Raw genomic sequence first — 12,873 nt, 5'->3', positions numbered from 1 at the left:
CATGCTGACTTCGCAGGACCTTTTTTAGGTACTTATTGGCTTCTCGTTATTCACACCTATTCTAACCTTCCTTTAATTTGTCTGTTGCATGTCGTCTACCACCGTGGCAACCACCAGTGCTCTAGCTCGCATTTTCTTTTTGGAAGGACTTCCCTCTACTCTTGTTACTGATAATGGTCCGCAATTTGCCTCTTCCGATTTTGCGTATATTTTTGCCCGTCACGGCGTCATGCACGTCATGGCCCCTCCGTTCCATTCACAGTCAAACGGTGAGGCTGAACGACTGGTCCGCACATTTAAGGCTCAGATGATGAAACTCCTGACTTCTTCTGCTCCTGATGATGCGCTTCTCCAATTTCTGGTTTCTTACCGTTTCACCCCCATGGGCGACCACAGCCCGGCTGAGCTCATATGTGGCCTACAGCCCCGCACGCTACTTCATCTCCTGCGGCCTTCCACCTCACAGCTGCGGGTGCCTTCACTTGGCCAGTTCACTGCCGACGACCTTATATGGGTATGGGGATATGGCAGGCGGCCAAAATGGAGTCCTGGCTGCATCTTACGACACCGTGGCCAACGCCTGTATGAAATCCAGATGGACACGGGTGTTGCAGTGCGTCATTCGGACCAGCTTCGGCCTCGTGTGCCGGCAACGCCTGTTCCGGATGCCGCTACGCCACCTTTATCTCTACCTGACGCTCGGGATACTGGAATCTCTCATTACTCGCAACACAGTCCTCTCACCATCATATCGGTGCCAGCACAAGAACTGACGCCACCAGGAGACGTGCCCATGCAGGAACCAGATGACTATCATCTGTCGGAGCAACTCTACTTGCCTCCTTCTCCTACGGACGCAGACACATCGCCCATGTCTGCTGTTATAACAACCGGACTTGCCGCTACGGGCAGATTGATGCACGGGGCCCCAGCAGATTGGACCCCCACGTCTCCTGTCATCTCGAACCGTTATCACCGAGGACACTTCCGTCCGTATGGGAAGCTTCCTCCTCGAGACTTTACGGCCAGTCAAACAACACCTATGGACGTTAGCAATCTACAGGCCACCTCCATCAAGACCTGTGCAAAAAATTCAAAGGGGAGAAAAGTGTTGTGACTCGCCGATCTTTCAAGGTGGCGCTTGGCAGTTACGCGCGTACTCTACATGCGGCGCTGTCTGCCAGCCATGCAGCAGCAGCGCCACCTAAGCGGCCAGCCAGCCAGCGGCCGCTATACTTGGACTCAGTTATTATTTGACTGTTAAAGTGTACACGTGTCTTAATCTGTTTACTTGATCTGTGACTTTCATGTATTGCGTCTTCCTTGAAATATATTTGTTCAACTTGAAGTTATAACAACTGGCGACAAGGATGGGATTTTCTTTTCCATCATTGACCCACATGTTTCCATGGCTACTTTAGAGCAACTATTGCAAGGTCTCATAGAACAGCAAACGCCTCTCACTAATGTTGGCGCCAGTGTCAATGAGAAAGCGGATGCCAGTCAAGATATCTGTGGCATAGAGGTGTCGCATCGCTGAGATGGGTAGTGCAGCATCAGAAGATAGGCACCGTGAAGGTACATAGCAGGACATGGCGCCTAAATGTGTGGCAGTTGCAGGCGGTGTCTTTGTAAGTAGCACAGAACCAGCACAACACAGTGTGGATGGCAGGAGCAGCTAATCGGACCGCTAGTCACTTAGGTGAGGTTGGCGGCTGTCGGGAGCCCGCTGGCAGTACAACCTGTAGGCCGCTAGGTGGCAGCTCCTGACGGACAGCTGAGGTGCTGAGGCAAGTGCGCCAGCCTCTGCCAGCTGTGACTGGAACACTAGGCACAGGTGTGCCAACTGAGTAGGATGGTGTAGATGTCATTTGTCACAGGTGGCGTCGGAAATCAGTGATGGCGTAAGCCCAATTTTCCATACATAATCGAACCTCAAATGGGTCAGCAACTTGAGGCATGGGGATGAAGCTGGAGATCCAAAGGCATTTGACCATCCACAGCATCCAAAGAGCTGCATCAGCCAATTCGTGTTCATTGAGTAAAGCAATGTTGTGAAGGGGTGTGGTCATCAAGATGCTCCTCGTGTATAATTTGATGGGTAGCCTCCTCCAGAGGACAGGAAAGCAGTGATTTGGCCATTGAATATATGTGCGAGGTGGGCAGTGAGAGGAGCAAGTTGCTGATGAAGTCTGCATGTGGATGGAGATGGTTCACCAGGCAAACAAATCGTTGGAAATACCGTGTATGTCCAGGAGGTCGTCCTCTAAGGCGAACCAAGTTTCTGAGTTGTCTTTTTAAATTGCAGATAACTTAGGGAACCTGCCTGGTAACACATGTAGAGTCTCCACCAGCAGCTGGAGATCGGTGCGGGCAGAGCAGGACGCCTCCAACACCAAAAGTGTGGTAGCAATTAATGGTGCGTCACCCGAGGTCTGAGTGGAGCGGTGACCGCATGCAGCATACGATACGGAGGGAGTGGAGGTGGTGGCGGGTGTATAAATTGGCAAGGTGTGTCCAGCGAGCAAACCTGATGGAAAACGCTGTGTAATGGCTGGTGCCATTGCAACAGCAGGTGGGGGGCGGTCGTGGTGGAGCCATGAGGTGGTCGTCGTGGGAACTGGTGTGGGTGGAACAGCTGGCGCTGTTATGAAAGTGGGCGGAAAGTGGTCATGGTGCAACCACGGTACGACAGTTGCAGATACCGGTGTGATCAAGGTGACTGGCAGTGCTGAAACGGCGTGGGGGGGGGGGGGGGGGGGGCAGGGATTCTGTGACACTATGTAAGCGAGAACGTGTTACCCTCTCCATTGTACTATTCAATTCACAGTCCTGGAAATTTGCTGGTGTACCAAGCCATCCTGAAGGTAACAATGTACTTGAAGAACAGACCGCAACGTCTTTAACTGGCACATCGTCCATGTTGTGATTAGGGAGTGGGCATTGTCCATGTTGTGGCTGCTGTTGTGCTGCCATGTTAGGTGGCAGTCATGTTGAACCGAGTAAGGTTAGGTGGCCGCTGTTATTGCCGGGTGTGGTAAATAAGTGTTCATTTTTAACCAAGTTAATGGGGCCTGTTACACTTGCACCGAAAGTCACAGGTAGATGCATTATGGCATAAACAATGCAGTCTGGCACGTGATGTGAGTGAATGACTAAAACAAGCACAAATAATGCTGGGTGAGATGTTGACGGTGTCGGGGTCACCGCAGGGTTACCACAGGAGGTTAGTTGAGAGATAACTCACTTCGATATAAAAATATACATTTATTGAACACTTGTACATATGAGAATTATGGCTGTTCACATATCGTGAGCAGAAAGTACACACCAGACTTGCTAGTGCAAAGAAAAAGGTTTCCAAAGATTTGATATTGGTACTTTGTGAATTATATTCTGTCGTGTTATTTACATAAATGAGGTAGAGATGACCCATTTGTGCCAAAACAGTCTCACTTATTCGGTGAGAGTGTCGTTGCAACTGCTGCAGTGTTAGACGATTTCACTCAAGTTTCCATATAATTGAGACTTATTTAGTTTTGTAACCGAAAATAAAACATCTTTCACAGAAAGATTCAAAATATTGTAGCACTTTGGCAACCTCATTATGGTGACATGGAGATTCTGATTGAGGAAAGCAATGTAGATGTCCTGTACAGTTTAGACATAAAAGGATTTGTCATTAAAACAAGAATTACCTTGTAAGTCGTAAGTTACATATACACATGCATGAGGGGGCTTCAAAACTGAAACAGCAAACTGCCTCGATTACAGATCCAAAGCAGCTGTAAGATTGGTTCAAAATGGCTCTGAGTACTATGGGACTTAACTTCGGAGATCATCAGTCCCCTAGAACTTAGAACTACTTAAACTGAACTAACCGAATGACATCTCACACATCCATGCCCGAGGCAGGATTTGAACCTGCAACCATAGCAGTTGCGCGGTTCCAGACCGAAGTGCCTAGAACAGCTCGGCCACACCAGCTGGCAGCTGTAAGATTGGCATTGTCCTCAAAGCGTTTAGGTAACAAGCCATGTAATTCTTTCAACCATCAATGAATTCATCAAACCTTGCATTTGCCTTAACGACACTGAGCCTAGGGAATGGACTGTGTTTATTAGAGTCTGCCACTTCTATAACACAATTTTCCTTTTAAACGCATTCCCATCAACACAGAAAGAAGTTGTTTCTCTCTTTGCAATGTGCAGTGTACTGTCAAGTACACTTAAAATGTGAGGTCTGCAATCCAGTCTGGAAGTGTCTAATTTTTGTTCCTGTGTTAATTCAACAAAAGCAAGTTTTAAATTGAGAAATAGTTCCAGGCAGGTCCCTTAACTTAACCAGCATCCTTTAAGTAATATATTAAGTCACCATACTTTTCGATCAGTTCCATCAAAAACTGTTGTATCTGACAGTGGAATAATGTGTGCAACTTAAGATATCGTATTATTCATACCATCAGTTTCTTCATGTGCTGCATGCCTGCAAATGTAGCACAAAGATTCTTGATGTATGGTACAAGGAATCCCATCTGTCGATCATTGTAAGTTTTTGCTCCTTCATTTCAACTAAATCTTCATTGTAATTTTTTGCTCCTTAATTTCCACTAAATCTTCAAATTCTTTCTGCATGGTATTTGCTAAATCTTTCTATTATTCATAATTGAAAGGGAGTACCAGTAGAAGAACCATAGCTTCTTTATTGCGCTTCTGAAAACAAAAAACTATTCCTTTCAGTATATACCTACAAATTAACTCTGCCAGTTCTGCAGCTCCAACTAAATACAATTCTGTGGATTCTGTTGCAACTAACTCCCTGGAGCCAGAAGTAAAACACTGAAATGATGAACATTTGGAGAGCTGTTTTCCAACACAGGAGGCTGTTTCTCGGTGTTACACTGTCTTCACCGATGGCATGTCAACGAGAGCATAATTGAGGGACTGCAAGCAGTTACATCTCCTTAAATAACTATCTCCAGGAAGATATGTCCTGACCTCCCTCCCTCCCCCACCCCCTCCCAGTCACTTGAGACCTGGTAGTCTTGTGATGCAGCCAGCGATCTCTTGTTATCAGGTGAGGTAGGTGGTGGCCCATCGCTCTCAGTGTGCCCCTCCTGGCAATATAGGGGCATACTTGAAAATCCCACTTGCTGAGGCCCATGTAAGCATCACTTTTCATGACTCGTGCATTATAGTCATCACACTGGAGCAGTATTGTACTATAGTTTCATAACAAATGTTCAGTACCCATCCCTTTCGCAACTGTGTAATATATATTGAGAATTCTCACCCCTCTATTCTGTCCCTCCCACTCATTTTTAAATGGTTGTGATGATAAATCGTTACATTGGCTCTTTTTCTGCTAACAGCCATTGTATTTGTGAACGCTCTTCATACCATGAACAAATAGCTAAGATAAACAGTGCTAACACCATGATTCTGCCAAGCTAAGATAGTTGTCGACTGAAAAATGTTGCACCAGAAAACTAAATGAAATGTTGCACTGTACCAGGTACTTATGAAAAGGAACAAACAAAGCTAAAACAAACCGAGCCTTGGCCTAGACGTGGCCCACACATGACCCGTATGAAATTTGGCACACCTCGGCTAGCCCTGTTTTAGAACCAGTCTGTATTATCTGTAATGCATGAACATCCACACAAGTCAACAGTATTTACTTTAATTCCTGAAAGGTCCTGGTTTAGACCCCATGTCAGTCACCCTTAGTATTCGTAAAAGCTTAGGACAAACACCGGAATGCATTGTAGCATGGTAGTATGACCATCAACAGCAAATGCATGTTACTAATGATGATTATTCTCTCTAGTAGTAAAGATTATGATGACAGCACTGCCGGTCATGTGATCTTCTGGCTATTCATTCCAAATGTGACTGGACTTGCAATGCAATACACTGTTATATGCCTGAGTGTGTGTGTGCTATGATCTAGACACCAAGGTCTAGAGGGTGAGGCATGGGTCCAGCAACATCAAGCAACATCAGTTTAAGATGGCATCACCTTTGATCATACACTCTAAGTGTGAATGCAGTTACTCTGTTTCATGTGCTTGCTGCAATGTGGATACCCAAAGGCCAGTGCTAGAGTGTACGTGATTATTTTCTGTATGCATGGTATCACCTAAAATGCATACTAATGGAGGAAATTCACTTTAAAGACACCTAGGCCAACTTATATCAAGAGGGTAATTGCTTATTTAAATAATAATAATAATAATATAAGACTGTAAAATGACAAGTAGAGGATGGCAAATGGCAGCAAGAGGTTGCAGGTCGAGAGATAGCTGGAACTCTCAATGACCTTGGCAATTCAGCTGCATGAGAAATATAACCTACCACAATGGATCTGATGAAAAAATATCAAATAGTATCAGTGCTGACTGTAAATTTGGCTCTCTCTCTCTCTCTCTCTCTCTCTCTCTCTCTCTCTCTCTCTCTCTCTCTCTCTCTCCCTCCCTCCCTCTCTCCAACATCCAACATGCATTAACTCTCATCCAAAACACTCAGTTGTACATGTGCCAAAAACAGTTAATTTCCCACAACTGATGCTGCCAGAGTGCCAGAGAGAACAATAAAAAGTGGTTAACAGTGAGATAAATGGTTTTAAAAATTAGACAAACAACAAGCTATACTAGTAGGTGCTAATATAAGTCATGTAGATAAACATTATGCTATCCATGTTGTGCACAGAGGCCCTTTATCCTCTATCATGATTTCATCTATAGTAATGTCAATATGCAATCCATTTATATAGCTTTACACTGCATTTAAGTAGTTGTACAATTCTAGATACACACGACATGCAACTCTCATATATTGGGGAGCAGGGGTTGAATACCACAGCACCAAGAATGAAATAACTGTGATCACTCTCTCTCTCTCTCTCTCTCTCTCTCTCTCTCTCTCTATATATATATATATATATATATATATATATATATATATATATATATAGAGGGAAACATTCCACGTGGGAAAAATTTATCAAAAAACAAAGATGATGTGACTTACCAAATGAAAGCGCTGGCAGGTTGAAAGACACACAAACATACACGCAAAATTCCTTTTTCCCCCTAAGGTAAGTCTTTCTGCTCCCGGGATTGGAATGACTCCTTACCCTCTCCCTTAAAACCCACATCCCTCTCCTTCCCTCCTTCCTGATGAAGCAGGCGTTGGTTGCGAAAGCTAGAATTTTGTGTGTATGTTTGTGTTTGTTTGTGTGTCTATCGACCTGCCAGCGCTTTTGTTTGGTAAGTCTCATCATCTTTGTTTTTAAATATATTTTTCCCACGTGGAATGTTTCCCTCTATATATATATATATATATATATATATATATATATATATATATATATATATATATATAAAAACAAAGATGATGTGACTTACCAAATGAAAGTGCTGGCAGGTCGATTTCTGCTTGTGTCTGTATATGTGTGGATGGATATGTGTGTGTGCGAGTGTATACCCGTCCTTTTTTCCCCCTAAGGTAAGTCTTTCCGCTCCCGGGATTGGAATGACTCCTTACCCTCTCCCTTAAAACCCACATCCTTTCGTCTTTCCCTCTCCTTCCCTCTTTCCTGATGAAGCAACAATTTGTTGCGAAAGCTTGAATTTTGTGTGTATGTTTGTGTTTGTTTGTGTCTCTGTCGACCTGCCAGCACTTTCATTTGGTAAGTCACATCATCTTTGTTTTTAGATATATTTTTCCTACGTGGAATGTTTCCCTCTATTATAACTATATATATATATATATATATATATATATATATATATAGAATGCACCCTCTTTCCACTATAAAAGCAGGCTGCCCTTGATGCATGCCCATATCTATTTTTTCTAAATGCTCGACTTTCTGGCCAAGACTAGCATATACCATAAATCTGGATGAAATTGGCGATGACAGTTGTGTGTGGTCCCCTTTCAAGTGAGAACTACAGGTTGTCTCAAACCTTTTGGATCAAATTGAAACAGGTAAAATAGATACCAAAGACCTTTGAGAGAGTGCAACAGAAGTTCATGCACCATTATCATACATACGCTGAGATTGCCAATCATCATTTTAAATGATTACATTGCTGTCGTATGGTGTAGATATGTTCATGACAAAATAACTAAGCATTTCTGGCCATTGATTCCCTATCTGAATATAATTGGTTGTGGACCCACTATCAGCTGTTTCAGTTGGACCAAAAAGGTTTGAGACACTCTGTAGAGCTTAGTGTGTGGATCCCAAGATCTGGTCAATAGCATTTGGTGCCAGTCAGTAGATTTTGCACCATAGGGGTTTGATGTTGTTGCCAACTGTACAGCATACTATTTGCTAGTGTTACTGCACTGTCACTGAGCTGTACTGTTGCTGTGATGGCTGTCTCTGTGATATGTATTGTTGCACTATTTTGTTCATGATTCTTTCAAAAAATAAGTGATGAGGTGGTTATTTGACATGTCAATACAATGATCTCAGTTTCAATAACATGAAGTATTTAACTAATCATTACCTCTGTCATGCACATTGTAGTTTAGTGGGAGTGTGAAAACAAAAGTTTTTATTGCCTGCTGCAGGTGGAGCCTGTTCCTACCCACTCCTCATCCTGCAGAAAACATGGAATTTTCTGTCCTCTCATCAAAACCCCCACTCACAATACACCAAGTTACAGTTTGTGAGTAGTAAGCTCAGCATTCAGGAAGAAAGACTAATGCTCATGCCAAGGAACAAAGGCAGTGAAATTCAGGAGATGGAAGAGGTGAAGACGGTGTTGTCAGATTTACCATCTGCAAACACTAATTTGTTAACAATGAGTGTTTTGCACAGTATTTTACAATAGCAACTTGTTTAAATAGGTTTTTGGCAAAGGTTTCGAAGACTGAAATCACCTGGTTGAGCAAGCATCCCTCCTATGGACCATCATCTAGTGTAAGCATGTATGTGTATGACATAGGTCTCTTAGTATCATTCTGATGAAGTGCTGTGCAATCAAATTAAGAAAGACATGCAGTGTAGTAAATGAAATGTGGTTTAATTGAGACATTACACTATAAACTTATTGTCATCTGCATCCCTCATTCTAGACAGTTTCTGGCTACATAATGGCAACCCCAAAAAGTCACTAATTATCCTGTGAATAATTTTTAAGGGGTTATTGTTCAGATATATATATTACATTGTAATGGTGATTCAGAATATGAATGTTGCTGCTCTCATTAAGCCATTCTCTCAGAAAAAAGACACATTTCAGTAAGCACATTACTTCACTTTCTGCTGTTACTTGTCTAATTTTCAGCATCATGTCCATTGCCATCATCAGTATGCTCATTTTTTGAAAGTTTTTTTACTAGTCTTTGCACATCTTCCTTCATTTGCAAAATTATTTTATCTTTGTCCTGTAAGTTGAGACAAAGAAGGTTTCATTAGGACTGCAAGATTATAGTGTTTGTTAATTAGAGAATCGTCTACCTGACATATGGTAGAAGGTTTTGTTAATTTATTTATTTTAGCTTTATCACTATATTTTACCTTTTTCACTAATATTACTTCCTTGGAAAATATCTTTTATCATATTCTTTGTTTTAAGTATGATTATTTTAATTTCAGTTCAGGTCATAGCTACTTCAAATTGTAGTTCATGGTTTAATAGGCCCAAAAAACTGGGAATATGGAATGGAAATATGTATAGAAGTATTCATTATTATCAATTAATTGGACTTTTGCACATTTACAGCAGTACAAATGTTTGTTTGTAACACTCTTAAGAAATTAGACATACAGAACCAAAAGATTTACAAAAGGCATAAAAGAAAAATATTTAAAGAAAAAGGCACACAGAAGCACCTTACTAGACAAACAGAGAAGCTTTACTAAAAATAGGGTGAAAAGTGTTATGAAATGCTACTAGAATGCCATTTTAAAACTGCATTGTAAAAAATCATTAAGACCTCAATGGTGCTCATGATGGTAGACTTCTCAATGTGTACATTAGGTCTTTTTTTTAGTTCAGTCACCGAAGATGTTTTCTGTAAGCCTTTCGTTGATAGCTCCTGTATTTGATAGTATAAGTGAGATGATTTCAGTAATGTTTACAATACACTCATCCTTTATTTGGACCACGAAATTGAAATATCTCATAACTGCATAGTATGTGCATTGCATGATTCTGTTGAGCTGAGAAGCTACATCACTGTAAATGGCAGTGTTCTGGTTTTTGTTCAAAGCAATTGTATTTGGTCTACTGTGGATAAGACTTGCATGGTCAACATACACTGATGAGCCAAAACATGATCACTGCACAGTGTGAGACTGAATGCTGTCTGGTGGCATTGTGGGTTTTTTCGTGTGCTAAGGACAGTATATAAGTGGAGAAAACATCTAATGATGATATAAGCTGCAACTTTAGTTTTACATGTATAAAGTTCTCAGTGTTTTAAAGCTGACAAGAAATATTCTGTCAAATATTTTCTTACACAAGAAAAGGAGAAGACGATTTTAAAGTTCAGATACTTGCCTGAAGTTGGCGCCGAAATTCATTGTGTAAATCCTCATTCTTTTTTAAAGCCCTTTGAAGGCGAGCTTTAGCTTTAGCTGGAGGCACAAATTTACCCCCTGCTCCAAGTATTTTCTCCAGGTCAGCTTTATACTGCTGAGCTTCCTTTAACTCTCTTCTAAGTTTATTGATTTCAGCTATAAGTTCACGATTTTGCTAAAAATGGTAATGAGATATTAAAAAACATAGATTTAATTGAGTTAAGTGGTAAAAATCTTTTAATCCATTGAACATATATAATTTTTATGTTTCTGTTAATTGATTAGAAATGTACCAGGATACGTATATAGCCTTATAATGAAACCTACAAATAAATTGTTTCTATGTCTTATTAGTACACATTGGGCAAGCAAAACAACAGTTTTGGTGTTGTTTGTAATCACATTGTGTAAAAAATTTCTGTGATGCTACTTAAAAAACATATCAAGATTTTCAATAATGAATTAGTATTATTTATGTAATGCTGTTCAGACATGTCCTTTCCATGCTAATCTGAAATAATTAACATGCCCACAATAAAAAATAAACCTTAAATAATGGATATCCTCATTGTATCAGGCAGACTTATCAGTGTGACCACTCATATAGTTAGCTACCAGCAGAGTGTAGACAGTCATTATTTAATAAAACAGAACTTGATCAGGCACCGGTTTTTTTTCTTAATAGTAACAGCTTTGCTGCTAATTTTGCTCTGTTAAATTTAGTTACCATTAACACAAAGAGGGTTTTCAGTAATAGCTTATTGATAACATCAAGTATAGGTTTAATGATGTTCCTCTTTTGATTTACCCAACATCCTTTAAAATTTCACCCTTCTAGTTGGATTTAAGGAACATGATGAATGAATTAACATAAAAGGTAATTGCTGAGATTTATGGACTTAGTTGACTGTGCTCTGCAGTGACATAATTGTTAACGTATTTCATATGGTACACATTCTTCCTACACTCTTGTAAATATGAAATCTGAAGTAATTATTGTACTTGCACTTGGACACTGAAATCTTTCTTTGACAACATTGTTTGATTATTTTCATATTCTACAGATCAATATTGCAACCTCTTGCTATGAAATGGGACAAGTCAGCTTTAAAGCAATAATACTGTACATTTTCACAGCAGGAAATATGGGTACACACTGACCATTGCAGTGACTAATTAAGGAATTAAAAAAATTTATACATACAGTGTTTCATATCTAACTACGTTCAGTATCTCTCCCCCACTATCTTTCTTTTTACCATCAAATTCTCTACGTTACTTGGTAGGTAGTCAAAGATTTTTATTACAGCACACCTATCTGCTTTCTGTGCCACACGAAGGTTACGAATGTTACTGTTGCCAAGAGCTATTCAAAATGTTACTGTTAGTTACAGACTATGGTTCTTGTTAACAATAAACATCATAAAGAAGTTTGATAAACTGTGAGGCTGTTGTTAGTATGTCCCACTGTTTAAACAGCTGCCTAGAAGGGGTTTTAGAGACGAGTCCATGTACACTCCTGGAAATTGAAATAAGAACACCGTGAATTCATTGTCCCAGGAAGGGGAAACTTTATTGACACATTCCTGGGGTCAGATACATCACATGATCACACTGACAGAACCACAGGCACATAGACACAGGCAACAGAGCATGCACAATGTCGGCACTAGTGCAGTGTATATCCACCTTTCGCAGCAATGCAGGCTGCTATTCTCCCATGGAGACGATCGTAGAGATGCTGGATGTAGTCCTGTGGAACGGCTTGCCATGCCATTTCCACCTGGCGCCTCAGTTGGACCAGCGTTCGTGCTGGACGTGCAGACCGCGTGAGACGACGCTTCATCCAGTCCCAAACATGCTCAGTGGGGGACAGATCCGGAGATCTTGCTGGCCAGGGTAGTTGACTTACACCTTCTAGAGCACGTTGGGTGGCACGGGATACATGCGGACGTGCATTGTCCTGTTTGAACAGCAAGTTCCCTTGCCGGTCTAGGAATGGTAGAACAATGGGTTCGATGACGGTTTGGATGTACCGTGCACTATTCAGTGTCCCCTCGACGATCACCAGTGCTGTACGGCCAGTGTAGGAGATCACTCCCCACACCATGATGCCGGGTGTTGGCCCTGTGTGCCTCGGTCGTATGCAGTCCTGATTGTGGCGCTCACCTGCACGGCGCCAAACACGCATACGACCATCATTGGCACCAAGGCAGAAGCGACTCTCATCGCTGAAGACGACACGTCTCCATTCGTCCCTCCATTCACGCCTGTCGCGACACCACTGGAGGCGGGCTGCACGATGTTGGGGCGTGAGCGGAAGACGGCCTA

The 12,873-nt window shown here is 41.7% G+C and overlaps 1 protein-coding gene across 1 annotated transcript in view; it reads right to left on the bottom strand.

Annotated features, from left to right (window-relative positions):
* Positions 1-9,293: 9,293 nt before the first annotated feature.
* LOC124776140 (cilia- and flagella-associated protein 57-like) overlaps positions 9,294-12,873 on the bottom strand; it is a 115,092-nt gene continuing 111,512 nt past the window's right edge. Inside the window, exons 8-9 of the mRNA XM_047250977.1 lie at positions 10,523-10,717; positions 9,294-9,404 (exon numbers count right to left, since the gene is read on the bottom strand). Of these exons, the coding sequence (XP_047106933.1) occupies positions 9,294-9,404; positions 10,523-10,717 (306 nt within the window). The remainder of the gene's footprint in view (positions 9,405-10,522; positions 10,718-12,873) is intronic.

Source organism: Schistocerca piceifrons, chromosome 2 (genome assembly GCF_021461385.2).
Source record: "Schistocerca piceifrons isolate TAMUIC-IGC-003096 chromosome 2, iqSchPice1.1, whole genome shotgun sequence".
In the NCBI taxonomy this organism is placed as follows: Eukaryota; Metazoa; Arthropoda; class Insecta; order Orthoptera; family Acrididae; genus Schistocerca; species Schistocerca piceifrons.
Note: the sequence above shows the minus strand (reverse complement) of the source record. Positions and strands in the feature narration are given on the sequence as shown.